The sequence below is a fragment of the Zingiber officinale genome, chromosome 3B (assembly GCF_018446385.1).
Source record: "Zingiber officinale cultivar Zhangliang chromosome 3B, Zo_v1.1, whole genome shotgun sequence".
In the NCBI taxonomy this organism is placed as follows: domain Eukaryota; kingdom Viridiplantae; phylum Streptophyta; class Magnoliopsida; order Zingiberales; family Zingiberaceae; genus Zingiber; species Zingiber officinale.
The window spans coordinates 885,307-899,478 of record NC_055991.1 but is presented as its reverse complement, the minus strand read 5'-3'; the positions used below and the strand labels follow the sequence as shown (position 1 = coordinate 899,478).

General features: G+C 33.5%; 1 protein-coding gene across 2 annotated transcripts; it reads left to right on the top strand.

Moving 5' to 3' along the window:
- The first annotated feature begins 171 nt into the window (after window positions 1–171).
- LOC122055381 (TBC1 domain family member 15-like) lies at window positions 172–13,319 on the top strand. 2 transcript variants are annotated; one of them, XM_042616799.1, is made up of 15 exons: window positions 172–304; window positions 422–592; window positions 700–781; window positions 868–975; window positions 1,142–1,226; window positions 2,731–2,785; window positions 3,372–3,755; window positions 5,821–5,880; window positions 7,601–7,699; window positions 7,788–7,898; window positions 8,785–8,856; window positions 8,953–9,069; window positions 10,093–10,242; window positions 11,601–11,701; window positions 12,829–13,319. In XM_042616799.1, the coding sequence occupies exons 1-15, from the start codon at window positions 239–241 to the stop codon at window positions 13,154–13,156; spliced, it is 1,989 nt and encodes a 662-aa protein (XP_042472733.1). In that variant the 5' UTR covers window positions 172–238; the 3' UTR covers window positions 13,157–13,319. The 2 variants fall into 2 exon arrangements, with proteins under 2 accessions (XP_042472733.1, XP_042472734.1); XM_042616800.1 differs by having other exon boundaries at window positions 201–336.
- Window positions 13,320–14,172: the final 853 nt, after the last annotated feature.

Genomic DNA, 14,172 nt, shown 5'->3' with positions numbered 1-14,172 from the left:
TGGTTAATCATTTTTTAGTTATAAAATTGAATAGAAACGTTTCGACTCAATTTGACCCGAGCCAAGCCCAATGGATACCAGGTTTAAGTTTTAAAATTTCAGAGGGTATTTTCATAAATTTATAATTTGGAGAAGGGATTTTGAAAAAGGGAATGAAACTGGTAATGTCTTGAAAATAAACCTTCTCCATAGGAAATTCTAGAATAGCCATTTCTCCCTTTTCTCCTCTGCGATCGCGATGCACGAAACAGAGTTGCATGACCTCTCCGACGATTCAGATTATGCCGCTGCTTCCCAATACGCTGTACGCATCGACAGATCGGTCTCCGGCTAATCGTTCGTTTTTCCTGTTATCTTGTTCTCATTCGATGTCTTATTTCTTAGTTTTTTTTTTTTTGGTGTGTGTGGGGAATTAAATTAGGGTTCGACGAGCATGATGAGGATCGATTCGGGGAAGAGCGTCGCCAGCGAATCTGGTCCAATGGAGGTCGTTTATTTGAAAGACAACGTGGCGATCCACCCCACGCAGTACGCCTCAGAGCGCATCACCGGGCGATTGCTTCTTTTTAAGCAAGGACCATCCTTGTTCCTGGTAATACTCTGTACTCTTTACGGAATTGGAGTTTGTTGTATTGTATGGATGCTTGTTGCTTGCATTAAGTTTTGTTGTTTTAATTTTCATTGGCACATCCGTTTCAGTCGTGGATACCTTATAAGCCAAGCACGGATGCGGGGGCTGACTCTTTGTGGCAAGGTTCAAGCTCTATATCACCGGAAAAAGGTGATTTAAGCTGTTGTTTCTCCTAAAGAATCAGATGCAGTTGTATTCTTCTGTGTACTTAAGCTCTATGCTACCCGTTCATGTAGATAGGAATCTGTACACAGTTAAGTCACTTCCCCTGAGTGATGTGCATTCCATTCGGAGGCACACTCCAGCTCTTGGCTGGCAATATGTAATCGTGGTTCTTGCATCAGGTGAATTTTTATTAGCACATGTTTTTTGGTCAAACCTGTGATTATCAACATAACTTTTATTTTGGTAAGCATCAAAGGGTATTTTCTTTATTGATAAAAAACAGCCTAGCTGAGAATATACAACATTATTTAATTGTTCCATTTATCTATGACTGCACATGTGTAGGGCTTGCATATCCTCCTTTTTATTTCTACAGTGGTGGGGTTCGTGAATTTCTCGCTACTTTGAAGCAACATGTTTTTATCGTGAGGTCGGTTGTTTTTTTCTTTCTTGCTTGATTACCTCTTTTTTCTCTCTCTCTTTAATCTTTTACCTTTTCTTTATCAGTATTGTCTAACCATAGTATCTGACTTGTATTAACAATTGACAAGTTTACTCATTGTTACCGATGCAAAACAGGAAACAGATACAATATCCTTGTTATCCCAATGCAATCTGAAAAATCTAACTGCTTTCTCTAGGATGGAATTGTGCACAAATAGTAGGCTTGATTATTATCTAATTATATCATCATATGCAAACAGTTCTAGCCATAGGTTTCTTTTCAGAATCTTTTACTCTGTTTTTCTTTCAAGGGAGAGAGTCCCTAGGAAAGAAGCCCAATCTAGAAAAGGAAATAGGAGGGTGAGACGGAAGGAATGATTTCCTCATTTGTGTTTCTTTGGAAAGATTGAAATAAAGCATAATTGTTTACTAGTATTTCTTGGAGGTAAAGAAAGATGTATAAATTTTGAAATTAGTTTAATATTACTTTGAAAAAACATAAATGAGATTCATATAGAAATTTTTTTATTATATATATAATTGCTGATTGATTTTATGAACCATCGCTTTCCACCTACTTCATGGAAAATTGTGGTTGGTTTATTTTTTTTCCACCAACCAATTCTAACCAAAGTATGCTTATACAACCTAGTAAGTAGGCTAACATTTGATTGTTTGTGAAAAGGCCATCTTATAAATCGTGTAACTATAGAGATTTAAAATCCATTAGTTTTAAAATACTTGATGAACAAGTTCTTTTACATTGTTACACAATGACAATGAGGGTGAAAGCAGCGATGACTTGAAAGTTGTCTTCCATTTGACAACAATGTTTTTTCTTTGAGAAAAACATTTAATGATGAAATTTTCCTTTGCTCATTTTATTTACAACTTCAAGATCATTTAAACATTATGTTATTAGATGGAATATTATTATATTATTATATATTTCTGAATATTAAAGTTGTTTCAGAAAAGAGATTATGTTTTATATTTTTTTATTTGTGCGAGACTAAAAGACAAAATTCTTCCTTTTGAAAGTAGTGTTCCAAGTGATTTCCTAAAAGAAGACTGACTAGAATTTATCACGGAAAAAAATGCATTTAAGCAAAAATTGTATGTGTTATTAGATCTTTATTTAGCCAAGGTATTCTGTGTTAATAATGTACTAGCACTGTTGGTTAATTTTGCAACTTTTATTTTCCATTTGTGAGTTGCATTGCAGCATGTGTGAGAAAAACTGATTTATGCAAGTACTTTGATGTATTTGTCAAAAAATTTAAACACTTGACCCCTTTATCTCACGTGTATTATACATCTTCAGTTCTGATAAAACATTACTAATGTGATTGTAAAAGGATAGCAAATCACATATTAACTTGCATAATTCACATTACTATGCAAGTTACATTGAAAATATGATCTACAATGCAGTTTTATGCACACTACCATTGTGTGACTGTGTTTTATGGTGTGGATGCTATTTTCAGGTCTGTTGATGATGCAAATGTTTTTCTCGTTAATGATTTTCAGGACCCCCTTCAGGTTTGTCCTGCTGTCTAATTATTGAATTAATTGTTTTACATTTTTAACAAATTCATTGGTTTTCTAGTCATTAAACCTATTTGAGTATTTTATTTGCTAGTCATCATACCTGTTCGAGTATCTTATCATGTGTGGCCTATAAAATTGCCATTTGTTCACATCAATCTTGTAATAGAGCAATGTGAGCTGACCCACTTGAGCAGCATTCCTTAGAATATATCTAGTTAAGAAACCAACATTTTATTTTCAATGGATTATTCCCTCTTTATTTCTTATTTTTGGTTAGTCTATTTGAGTGTGTGTTTTTTTTTGGTGAGTCATAGTAGTCATCTGACAATTACTAATCAGTTAAGCCGACTTTCTTTCCTTTCAGATAACTTATTTTTCTCTCTTTATCATCTCCTTTTATTACTATCTCTAGTTAGTTCATTCTCATAAGAGTCAATTTCAGTCTCCTATAATTTGATTATCTTCCCTTTCTAAGTTAAAATGATGCTGAATGACTAATGTTATTATACATTTACTTTGCTACAGTAAACATCTTTCCCTTTCTGAGCTTTATATGTACCATTGCTGACTTTTGCAGAGGACACTTTCATCTCTAGAGCTGCCAAGAGCATCTTTGCACAAACCAAGCAATTCATTTTCTTCGCTTGATGATTCAGAGATAGTAAATGGAGCTAACTATGGTGGTACTTCTTCTAGTGTTTCTGAGTATACTAGGCGTCCAAAAAAGTCTCATGATCCTGCTCGAGATATCTCAATTCAAGTCCTAGAGAAATTTTCTCTAGTCACCAAGTTTGCCCGAGAAACAACTTCTCATCTATTCCGAGAAAATCATGGTGATTTCCTTAATGCTCATGATAAAAAACATGAAATTGAGTATGTATCTCTTAACCCAGCAATTAGTCCAGTTGATGACGAGAAAAAAACTACAAATGCGGTCCAGGTGGATGCAGATCCTTTGGAGGTAAATCATTTTAGCTATGTCCATTTATATTTATGTATATTCAACAATTTTATTGTGATGCAAATAACATGTGTTAGCTATTTTGTGAGTCAATAGTTTTCTATTTGATAAAAGTACACAAATGTCATCTCTATTTTTCATTTTCTTCGCATGACCCTTTTTGAGTTATATTATTGCTAGGACTTAATATGAAAATCTTGCGTTAAACATCTTTTGAGCTTTTAGGGAATTGCACATATGATAAAGTCATACAGATTTTTTGAGTTACCTTGTACACTATTGGCTTCATGGATTTGATAGGTCCTGTTTGCTAACAGAGAATGGTTTAAATACATCACTATCTTGGTGTAATAATAGTGTATAACTATACTCTAAGCTCTCACTGGAATTATAAATAACATAATTATCCATTTGAGACTGCACAATGACTTAAATACTCTTGAATCATGATAACTGGTTATACCCCATGTTATACAAGTATATATAAATATTTACTGATATTATATGGATGAATAGAATATCTTTTCATTATATATAAAAAAGTAAAATGATGGGTCAGGTCAATTGAGACAATTCATATTTTGTTGGCGAGGTTGACTTTCATAAACTCAGATTCTTTGTAATTCAGATCAGTAGAAAACTGGACTGGTTTCGTGTGATGTAACGGGAACTTTTTCGATTCTTTGCTTCATCTTCACGTGTTGTCTAAAATGAGGAAAGAAGAAATTTGACTTGGATTTCCTCAGAAGATATTGTTCAATCTCTGAATTGAGTTTTTTATGCTTGATTGCCACGGTTGTTACTTGAATATTGAGGAAACACATTCTACTTAGGGGTTTGGATTTTATGAATACATCAGTCAAATATTGGGCAAACACATTCTACTTAGGAGTTTGAATTTTATAAATACATCAGTTGCTCATGTTTAACTGTTTATAAATTTATGCTCAATAGTCTCGTTTTATCGTCATCGTTATCTTAAACAAACTGGGGCAGTTCTAACTATTTGTGAACAGCTATATGAATTTGATCCCTACCATTTAGTTGTTTGTAATGCTATATCACCATTCAAATCACTTTAATCATGTTTTAGTAATTAACTAGAGTTTTCTTTTGTCTTGCTTTACCTCCTACATCTTAGATTCTACTCAATTTAATTCATTTAATAGTTTCTATTAGTCATCTTTATTCTTTCCACACTCCATGTTATTTTAGTATATTTTATCTCAATTTATTATCTATTAGGACTGCTCCTAATTTTAATTTTTCCCAGATAATAGTAATTTTAGTTTTAGATTTTTCGGTAATTCCACTTATCATCTTAGGTTTCTCATCCTTGCTAGATTATGATACATGCTTTTTTTTCACTACGTAACACATTGATGCATAATGTATTGTAAATCATATTATAATCTTGTAAGATTTTTTTCCTTTTAGCTTGAGCCTTGAGGGCCATATTTCAATTAAACTTTACTCTAGAATTTCTCTCCATTTCAACCATCAACTACCTCATCTTTCCTATGATGTGTTCATTCAAAGAACCATTTCGTAGTATATGAGACATGAGTGCAAAATAGTCATGGATACGCAAAAGATAGAAGTGGTAGGGGGTTTATCAAAAGATCAACTACACAGTCCTTGCATTAATTTTTATTCTTTTCTGCATGATGACCTTGAATAATCAATTGCTTGTGTTGACTCCAAATAATCTTAACCTAACAAGAGAATGACAATCATATGCAGATATCACTTTAGCACAAATACAAGTTATTTCCACTCGGTTCTCTTACTTAAAAAACCAAAAAGAAATGTCATAGGTTAATGAGGTTGAGAGTTGAGACACTCATCTGTTCAACCTGATTTAGCATGTCACAGTTGTCTTTGATTATTAGAAAGCTAACAAAAGTGAGTTTACATCCTTATCATCAACATTATACTTAAATATGGTTTCAAGACAAGGGGATCCAATATCCACTCTACTTGGAATCAAAATGAGTCCTTTTCATTTTCTACTCAACTATGCTATTGAAGCTATTTTTTTCATAATTAATTTGTATCTTTGCAGTTTGAGAAGTTACCTCTTATTTGGGGAAAACAAAGAAAAGACCCCTTGTCCCTTCAGGAGGTATGTTATACTATTTACTTTTTAGCATCATGGTCATCTGTGGTATGCTTACTGAAAGTTTAATCTGTTTAAGATGTGGTAGAATAAATGAAAAAAATTTCTGTAATACTCCTCAAATGTCTTTTTTCCTTTCCTTTCATGAGATCTTTAAACCACTCATTATCATATCAAATTATGCTTGCCACCCTATCCTCCTTACCTCACTTGCTAAATATCACCTACATCAACCTCATGGAAAATCTCTAATGTTCTCAGGAAGCCCCCAGGGCGTAGCACAGACTGTGGGCGCATGACATCTTTGGCGTAATGGTCAGGGGTCGATTCTCAGGAATGATGACTTGGGGTTTACCCCACCATGCACCTGACGCCTGTGTACCTGCATGTACCTCCCTCCATATTCGTGGGGCCGACACTAGGGGGGTCGTTAATGTAGCGATCTATATTTTTCTAATGTTCTCAGAAACTGACGACCTGGGGTTTACCCAACCATGCGCCTAACGTCTGTGTACCAGTATTTACCTCCCTCCATATCCGTGGGGCCGGCAGGGGGCCGTTAATATAGCGGATCTACATTTTTCTAATGTCCAAATGTGATCACAAACTTCCACTAATTTGAACAAGAGCCTTTAGTTTTCAATGTGATTGCAAATGTCTGACTATGAGCCATGAATATTTGCTTGTGAATCATAACTTGTGTGCCTGAGGATCCTTGTGATTGCAATTCTGCAATTGGTTTGAAGCCACCAATAAATGACACACTTTTTTGGAAAAACAATCTATTTCGAGGTTTCCAACTGTGTTCTACGGTGATAAACAATTTTTTTATCTGCTTGCAAGGAAATCTACATAATCTTGAAGAATCCCCTCTTAACAAAAAGGATTTCTCATATAGATCTTGGAAGTGCTCCAATTAATTTGGCTAGTATTAACTTTGATTTAATTATTAGATAATATTTCCTAATTTTCTTTCAAGAAAATAATATGTGTGTATAAATTATATGTAAATGTTCACTCTTTGACAAAAAGGTAGGTCTTTGCAAGACTATTTTGCACAACTTAAAAGAACATGAGATTAGTTGTCTGTTTTCAATCCTGTGTTGATAATATTGATCATTGTAAACACAGTTTCTTGTGGACTTGATATTCTTATGGTGCTGAGTTGCTTGTTGGTGCTAGTACTCCTATTGGATTCTTCATGTCACACTCAGTACACCATCTGGTTCTTTTTCTTCTGGTCCTACTGAATCCTATGTGCTTTGCTGTGGTGGGTGAATCCTGGGTCACTGATGTTGAAGAGTCAGGGCTGAGCCATTTATTCTCCATATGTTCACTCTGATTTAGCCAATAACCAATCTGATTGATGTTGGGAGGAATCTCTCCATTACACAGGATGCCAATCCTATTGCTCCCACAAACGAACTGTCCAGGCTGCTATTTTCCCGCATTATTATTAATTGTTTTGCAGAATATGGGTGATGTTTGAAGGCTGAGTTGTTTACTACATCTTCACCTTATAAACGGGGGATTTACATGGTTATATGTATACGTATGAGGGTGATAGTTGTAGATTTTTCTTCTAAAAGTAAAATTTGCTTGTTTTGTGTACAAAGTCTTTTGTTTTTCTCATATTGTATTTGCCATCTATTCTGATTGAGAACTAGTGCAAGTTTTCTCTAGATTTCATTTATTCTTTCAGTTAATCTTCAAGTTCTTGTGGCAGTGGGAGTCTTTCTTTGATTTTGAAGGACGAATTATTGATTCAAAGGCACTAAAAGAGAGAATATTCTATGGCGGAGTTGAACACAATCTACGAAAAGAGGTGTGTTACACATCTATAAACATACCTCATTTTAAGACCTGAAGTTGTTTATGAATACTTGGTCATTGCATTTACAACTGGAGTGCAGGTATGGAAATTCTTGCTCGGATACAACGAATGTGATTCAACATATGCTGAGAGAGAATACCTTGCTTCAGAAAAGAAGTCCGAGTATGAAATGTTAAAGTCCCAGTGGCAGGTATGTGTTTTAATATTGGAAGATTATTATTCTATAGAATGCTGTTTTCACTATCTCTAGTTCTGTGTAGCTCACCAAATGTATAACTTAGGCTTCTCATCTAGTTGTGTTAGTTATATATCAATATGAACCCATCTAACCTATTATTTCTTTTTGGCTTGCTGGTTGTTGGATGAATCAGTATGGTAACCATAGATTAGGGATAACTCTATGGAAACATCATTTTCACTTATCTTTCAATTTTAGTTGTTTTCCAAATCATGATTACAAAAATTCATTAGCCCAGTATGTATCAACTGTATTAACCTGACCAAGCACCATGATGGCACCTTCTATTCAGTAGGGCACAAAGCAACTCAACTCTTTCAGGAAAGTAATATCTGACTGTTTTGATTCATACGATCTGTTCTCCAATATTCTTATACAGAATTATACCTTTTTTTGGGAGAAACGAAGCAGTAGCTAAATGTGTAGAGGGAAAAAGTTTGTTCACAAGTTAGGCAGTAGCTAATCATGTTCTACAGTGAGGAAACTTAGCTATTATGTTTTTTTGCATCTTTTTGTTTGGTAAAAATGACTTGATTGTTTTTTTTTAACTTAGCATTAATGTTACAATTAGAGCTTCATTTCTTCCTATATCAAGTGCATCTGTGGTTTAGGATATTTATGTTGGGGGCAAATATGATATCTGGATCCCATGGTGGTGGTGGTGGATTACAAACTTAAATTGTAGTCTAGATGTCATATTTGTTTATTTTGTTAACATCTCCTTTTTTATTGATGTTTTTTTCCCTTTTTTTTATTTTTGAAATAATACTTCATGACATTATGTATAGGGAAATTTATGTAAAACTCTTTAAGACTAATCAATTTGTTACACTTACAGAGCATCTCTGCTGCACAAGCCAAAAGATTTTCTAAATTTAGGGAACGGAAAGGTCTAATCGACAAGGATGTGGTAAAAATTATAATCTGACTTTTTTATCTCTGCCTTATTTAATTTAATTCAACATACATAAAACTAGTGCCTTATTGGGTGTGTGACATTGCCAAGGTGAGGACAGACAGATCTGTTGCGTACTTCGAAGGGGATGATAATCCAAATGTTATGGTTTTGCGTGATATACTATTGACATACTCTTTTTACAACTTTGACTTGGGTTACTGTCAGGTAAAAATATTTTTTTCATTTGTTTGCTAATGCTTTATAGTTCTATTTTAATACTAATTTGTTGGATAGTCCCATATCTCTATCTTTTGTGTTTGTTTACCTGTTTGACCAAACGAGGATTTTCAACTATTCTGGATTGGATTGGGTTACTCTTGTGCCTTATCGGCTTGTTAATATTCCAATATGTATTACATTTAGCCTCTTCTTCTGAATGTTGCTTAAAATCTTGCTCTCTGATTATTTGTGTTTTACTTTATTTTGGATATTTTACATTTCCTCAAATTCATCCATTTATATTTCTTGTCTTCTCCATAACAATCCTTACGTTCATTTGGAAATCTCCTTCACATTATGTTTCTATTCTATTTATTGTTCACTAAACATTTGATAAATGCCAAGTTAATTGTTAGTGTTGTTTACTTTTTTCAAATTCTCCTCTTTTGTTGTTGTAATTCCATGTGAGTCAACTTGTGGCCAAGGGCATTCTATTTCTGTTACCTTCTTAAAATGCTTCATCGGTCTTAGAAAACTCTCTGCCATTGTAAATTGCACGTGTATACATTAAATTTTTCTTGAGGTTGTTTTTTTTTTGGTCTTAGGTATACATATATCCTGTTGATAAATCTTAAATGCTCTTATAGCTGTTCAATATATTGGAAGTTTGCTGTGGTAGGCATACTTATTACCTGCTAGATTTATTATTTTCTACTCTAGTCACTATATCATAAATGTTTCTCTTTTACCTCTTTTAAATGTGCTTATATTTCTTATTTCCTATCCTCAAGTTACTATATCATAAATGTTTTATTTAAATCTTAAATGCACTTATAGCTGTTGGATATATTGGAAGTTTGCTGTGGTAGGCATACTTATTACCTGCTAGATTTATTATTTTCTATTCTAGTCACTATATCATAAATGTTTCTCTTTTACCTCTTTTAAATGTGCTTATAGTATTATGTTGGTTTTTCTTTATTACATTTTCCTAGCTAGAGAGAAGCTTGACTGAACATTGGCTTTCAGGGAATGAGTGATCTTCTTTCTCCGATATTGTATGTCATGAAGGATGAGTCCGAGTCCTTTTGGTGTTTCACAGCATTGATGGAACGGTTGGGGCCCAATTTTAATCGTGATCAGAGTGGAATGCATTCCCAATTGTTTGCCTTATCTAAGGTACTTGCTTTAGCTTCAACCAAACTGTAAGCATAGAGCTTTCCTGCTCAGAAATATACAATATTATTACTGATATCTGGTACTTTGATTCATATGTTATGATTTGAAATGTTTGCAGAGTTACAGCTTGATATTTATAAGAAATTATAAGTATATCTTTGTATTATTGCCCAAAATATTCTATGTTATGAGATTTATATCCTGAATTTGTTTGGTTGAGTGTTTGCTTACTTTATCTTGACATTTATCTCTTATTAGTAACTAGGTTTTCTATGCTGTCTTAGTTACAGGAGTTTAGGGGTTAATGTTCTACTGGGTTAGTGATTTTGAGTGCAAGGAGTAAGTGGAAGTGGGATGAGAACAAGGTAGCTTCAGTTGCCCCTGTCCTCATACCTAGTTTCGAGAGGCAAGAGAGAGGTAGAGTTGGACAGGCTTCTCTTGTGAGTGAGTTGAGACGTCCCTTGTGGCATTGGTAGTTGGCAGTTCTCCACTTTGAATCTCTGAGGTGGGCTACAATGGGGTCGTGCGATGTCAAAAGGCAATCAAAGGAAAGATTTTAAGAAAAACACAGGCATGGAACTGTTCCAAATGGGGGCCAAATCTGACGTCATTTACTGGAAGTTTGTTACTATGTAATGTTTTGTAATTTTCAACTCTCAGGGATTGTTCAATTTTATGTCAAATGGGAGCATTAAGCTTGTGCTGATTTTAAGAAAAAACTCAATGCATACTCTGACCCCAAACTTGTATCAATTCTGCTTCTAAAATAAGTTGAGTAAATTGTGAGCACTGGTGGGTAAGGTCCTAAAAATAAAGATTTGCAACAATAACAAATAACAATGCAGTATATTTTCTCTAGTCATTTCAAATCAATTATGTTCGATGACACAGGAAGATCAAAGATGGTGCTTTTCCTCAGAGGAAAATATCAGGGAATGGGCTAAGCTATGTGTTTGCAAGCCATTTCTTCCCTTATGTCTTAATACAGATTATAATGCAGTCTAGTTGTATAAATTAAACATGTGAAATCCAAAAATCTGCCCAAGTAGGTTTAAAGATTATTAAAGATTTGATATCTAAACAAGTTCATTCAATTAGAGTTTTAAGGTACTTGAAAGTGTTAGGGCTAGAAAGACCAAACGAATATGTTTAATATAATTCATGTTGGTTTTGATGTTTGTTTTTGCTCATATTTTTCGACCACAGAGTTGCAAAAAGAAAATATGGTAGTATTGGTATTCTTGTTTACATTCTGTTGCAAGCATTCACATTCTGGATAGAGGATTGTGGTGCAGCCTTGCTTCAAAAAACTTTCTGTTATTTGTAACCTAAACTCTTTTTTTTCTTGCTTTTTTCAGCTTGTGGAGCTTTTGGACAGTCCTTTGCACAACTACTTTAACAAGAAAGATTGTTTGAATTACTTCTTTTGTTTCCGTTGGATTCTTATACAGTTCAAAAGGTAATCTTTCATTAAATATGGGATCCATAGCATCTTCTTTTGATGGGTTGTCATGGTTCTATGCATGATGCTTCGCTAGATTTTATTACTACCAAATAAAGATGGTTACAATTATCTTTATTGAAAGTTATATGGAATTTTGCCGTAACCCTTCCTTGTGTAACAAATTGATGTGGAATGACATCTACTAACTGCAATTTTCTTTTGTTCAAGGAAACAAAACCAACCGTCTCTCTTTCTGATTAACAACTTGTTTTCTCCATATCTTTCATTATTGAAATAATCATGAGCTGTAATTCTTCCTAGAAAATTACTTGACAGAGTACTTTGTTGTGAACTCTTTTGTGGCCAATAATTTAGATTTCTCATTTTCAGGACAATCATACGGTATGTATATATACATATAATATATGTGAATATAGAAGAGAGATGCTAGGGTGGCTACACCTGTCTTAGAAGAGTCCTTTTTCATCCTTTTCTTCCTTATTCTTCCTTAAAAGGATCAGCTTGACATTGTATTCTGCAATTTTTTTCTTCCATTGAGTACTCTTAGATTAGGTTTTAGGAATTGGAAACTTGGCACATTTTCTTAGAATGGTGTGTATATGCCGTTGTTTGAATTCTAAACACAATGAATATCTCTTCTAAAGTTAACAAACATCGATCTATGCTTGATTCGCCTGTCTATGCAAAAATGCGGAATTTGAGGATGAATGATGATAATTCCTAATGCTTATCTGGAAAGTTTACAAGAGAATCATAAATCATGTCCCGCATTAATCGTGCAAAATTACACTTCAAAATTGGCCTTATTGTAAAATGTACATTTATTTCAAAACCATTGGAAAAGCCTTGAGCAGTCTACGGTGCTGCCGGCTTAAGTGCCTTTTTCAATATTTTGATTCTGCATCATTCTAAATTGAAGATTGCATCCTCCAGAATTGTGCGCTAAAACCATTATTTTTCCAATGCATCATCTACCCTACACGGGCCATTCATTTTTCATTTATATTTATTTTAAAAATGTTAAGCCTTCAGATTTTTTCCCCCCTTTAAGTTCCACACAGTAGCTATTGAACTGTGTTATAATTGGCAATTCCATCTCACCTTCTGTTGTGAAACTGCAGGGAATTTGAATATGAACAAATTTTACAATTGTGGGAGGTTTTGTGGACGCATTATTTGTCCGAGCATCTTCACTTGTACATGTGCGTAGCAATCCTGAAGAGACACCGAAATAAAATCATGGGCGAGCAGATGGACTTCGACACACTCCTAAAGTTTATTAATGAACTCAGTGGCAGTATCGATCTGGACTGGACGATCAGAGAGGCCGAGGCATTGTGTGCCTGTGGCGGAGAGAATGGAGCCGCATGCATTCCGCCAGGAACCCCTCCATCCTTGCCGATCGAAACAGATATGGGACTTTACCCTCAGGAAGACGAAGTATTGTAGAATATATTTCCTTCCCTTGGTCATTTTTTTTTTCTTTTTATTTTTTCCATCACAAATGAAACATGATAATTGAAGGCCTCAATTACCCCATTGGCGCATGTGTTTGTATTGTGTATAACTAGATATCTTGCCTTCGAGAAACTATATATTGCGTATTTGCTTATTAAGATGTGTCATTATAGTTTAGAGACGTCTAATCTACTAAACACATGCATTAGAAGTCATTCTTGAGAAGTCGTTATAATATCAATTCTGATAAAATATAAAAACGAAAAGGTATAAAAATGTAATTAATACTTCGATTTTAAATACCAATCAAATAAGACGAATGAAAAAAAAAGTATTTTGTTAAAGAATAAAATTTTTAATTATAAATATTAGATTTGATAACCAAAATGAAATTTTTGGATTGCCTTTCAATTCAGATTAAGTTATTAATATTTGATCTGAAGTTAACACTGGCCTTTAAATGCAAAACAATTGAAATAAAAATACACAAAAATACTTTTTTTTATAATACAATATAAATATTAAATATATTTCATTTGAAAATGCTAAATTTGCACACAATTCTTTCTAAATAAAATGAATATTAATTTTTTTTTGTGTAAATAAAATCCTTCTATTTTGATTTAGGGAAAATTTGATATTAATTTTAAATTTAAATAAGAAAACATAGGACTCATTTGGGTAGGGTTGTAAATAAATCGACCCGAGTTCTAGAATGTTCAAACTTATTTGATAAGATAATTGGCTAAGTCGAGTCGAGCTTAAAATGAATCAAACTTTTAAAATAATTATTCAAATTTGACTTAGTTTATTTTTTATGAGTTTGAATTTATTTGAAACTTGGCTTGAGCTTAATTTATTTAGATGTTATCGAACTCTTAATTCAAGCTTGACTTAAGCTTGATTTATTTAGATATTATAAAACTCTCAATTCAAACTTATTTGATTGTTTGAAATTTTTACTTATTTGATTGGTTATTGATAGGAAATTAGGAATGACAATGGGT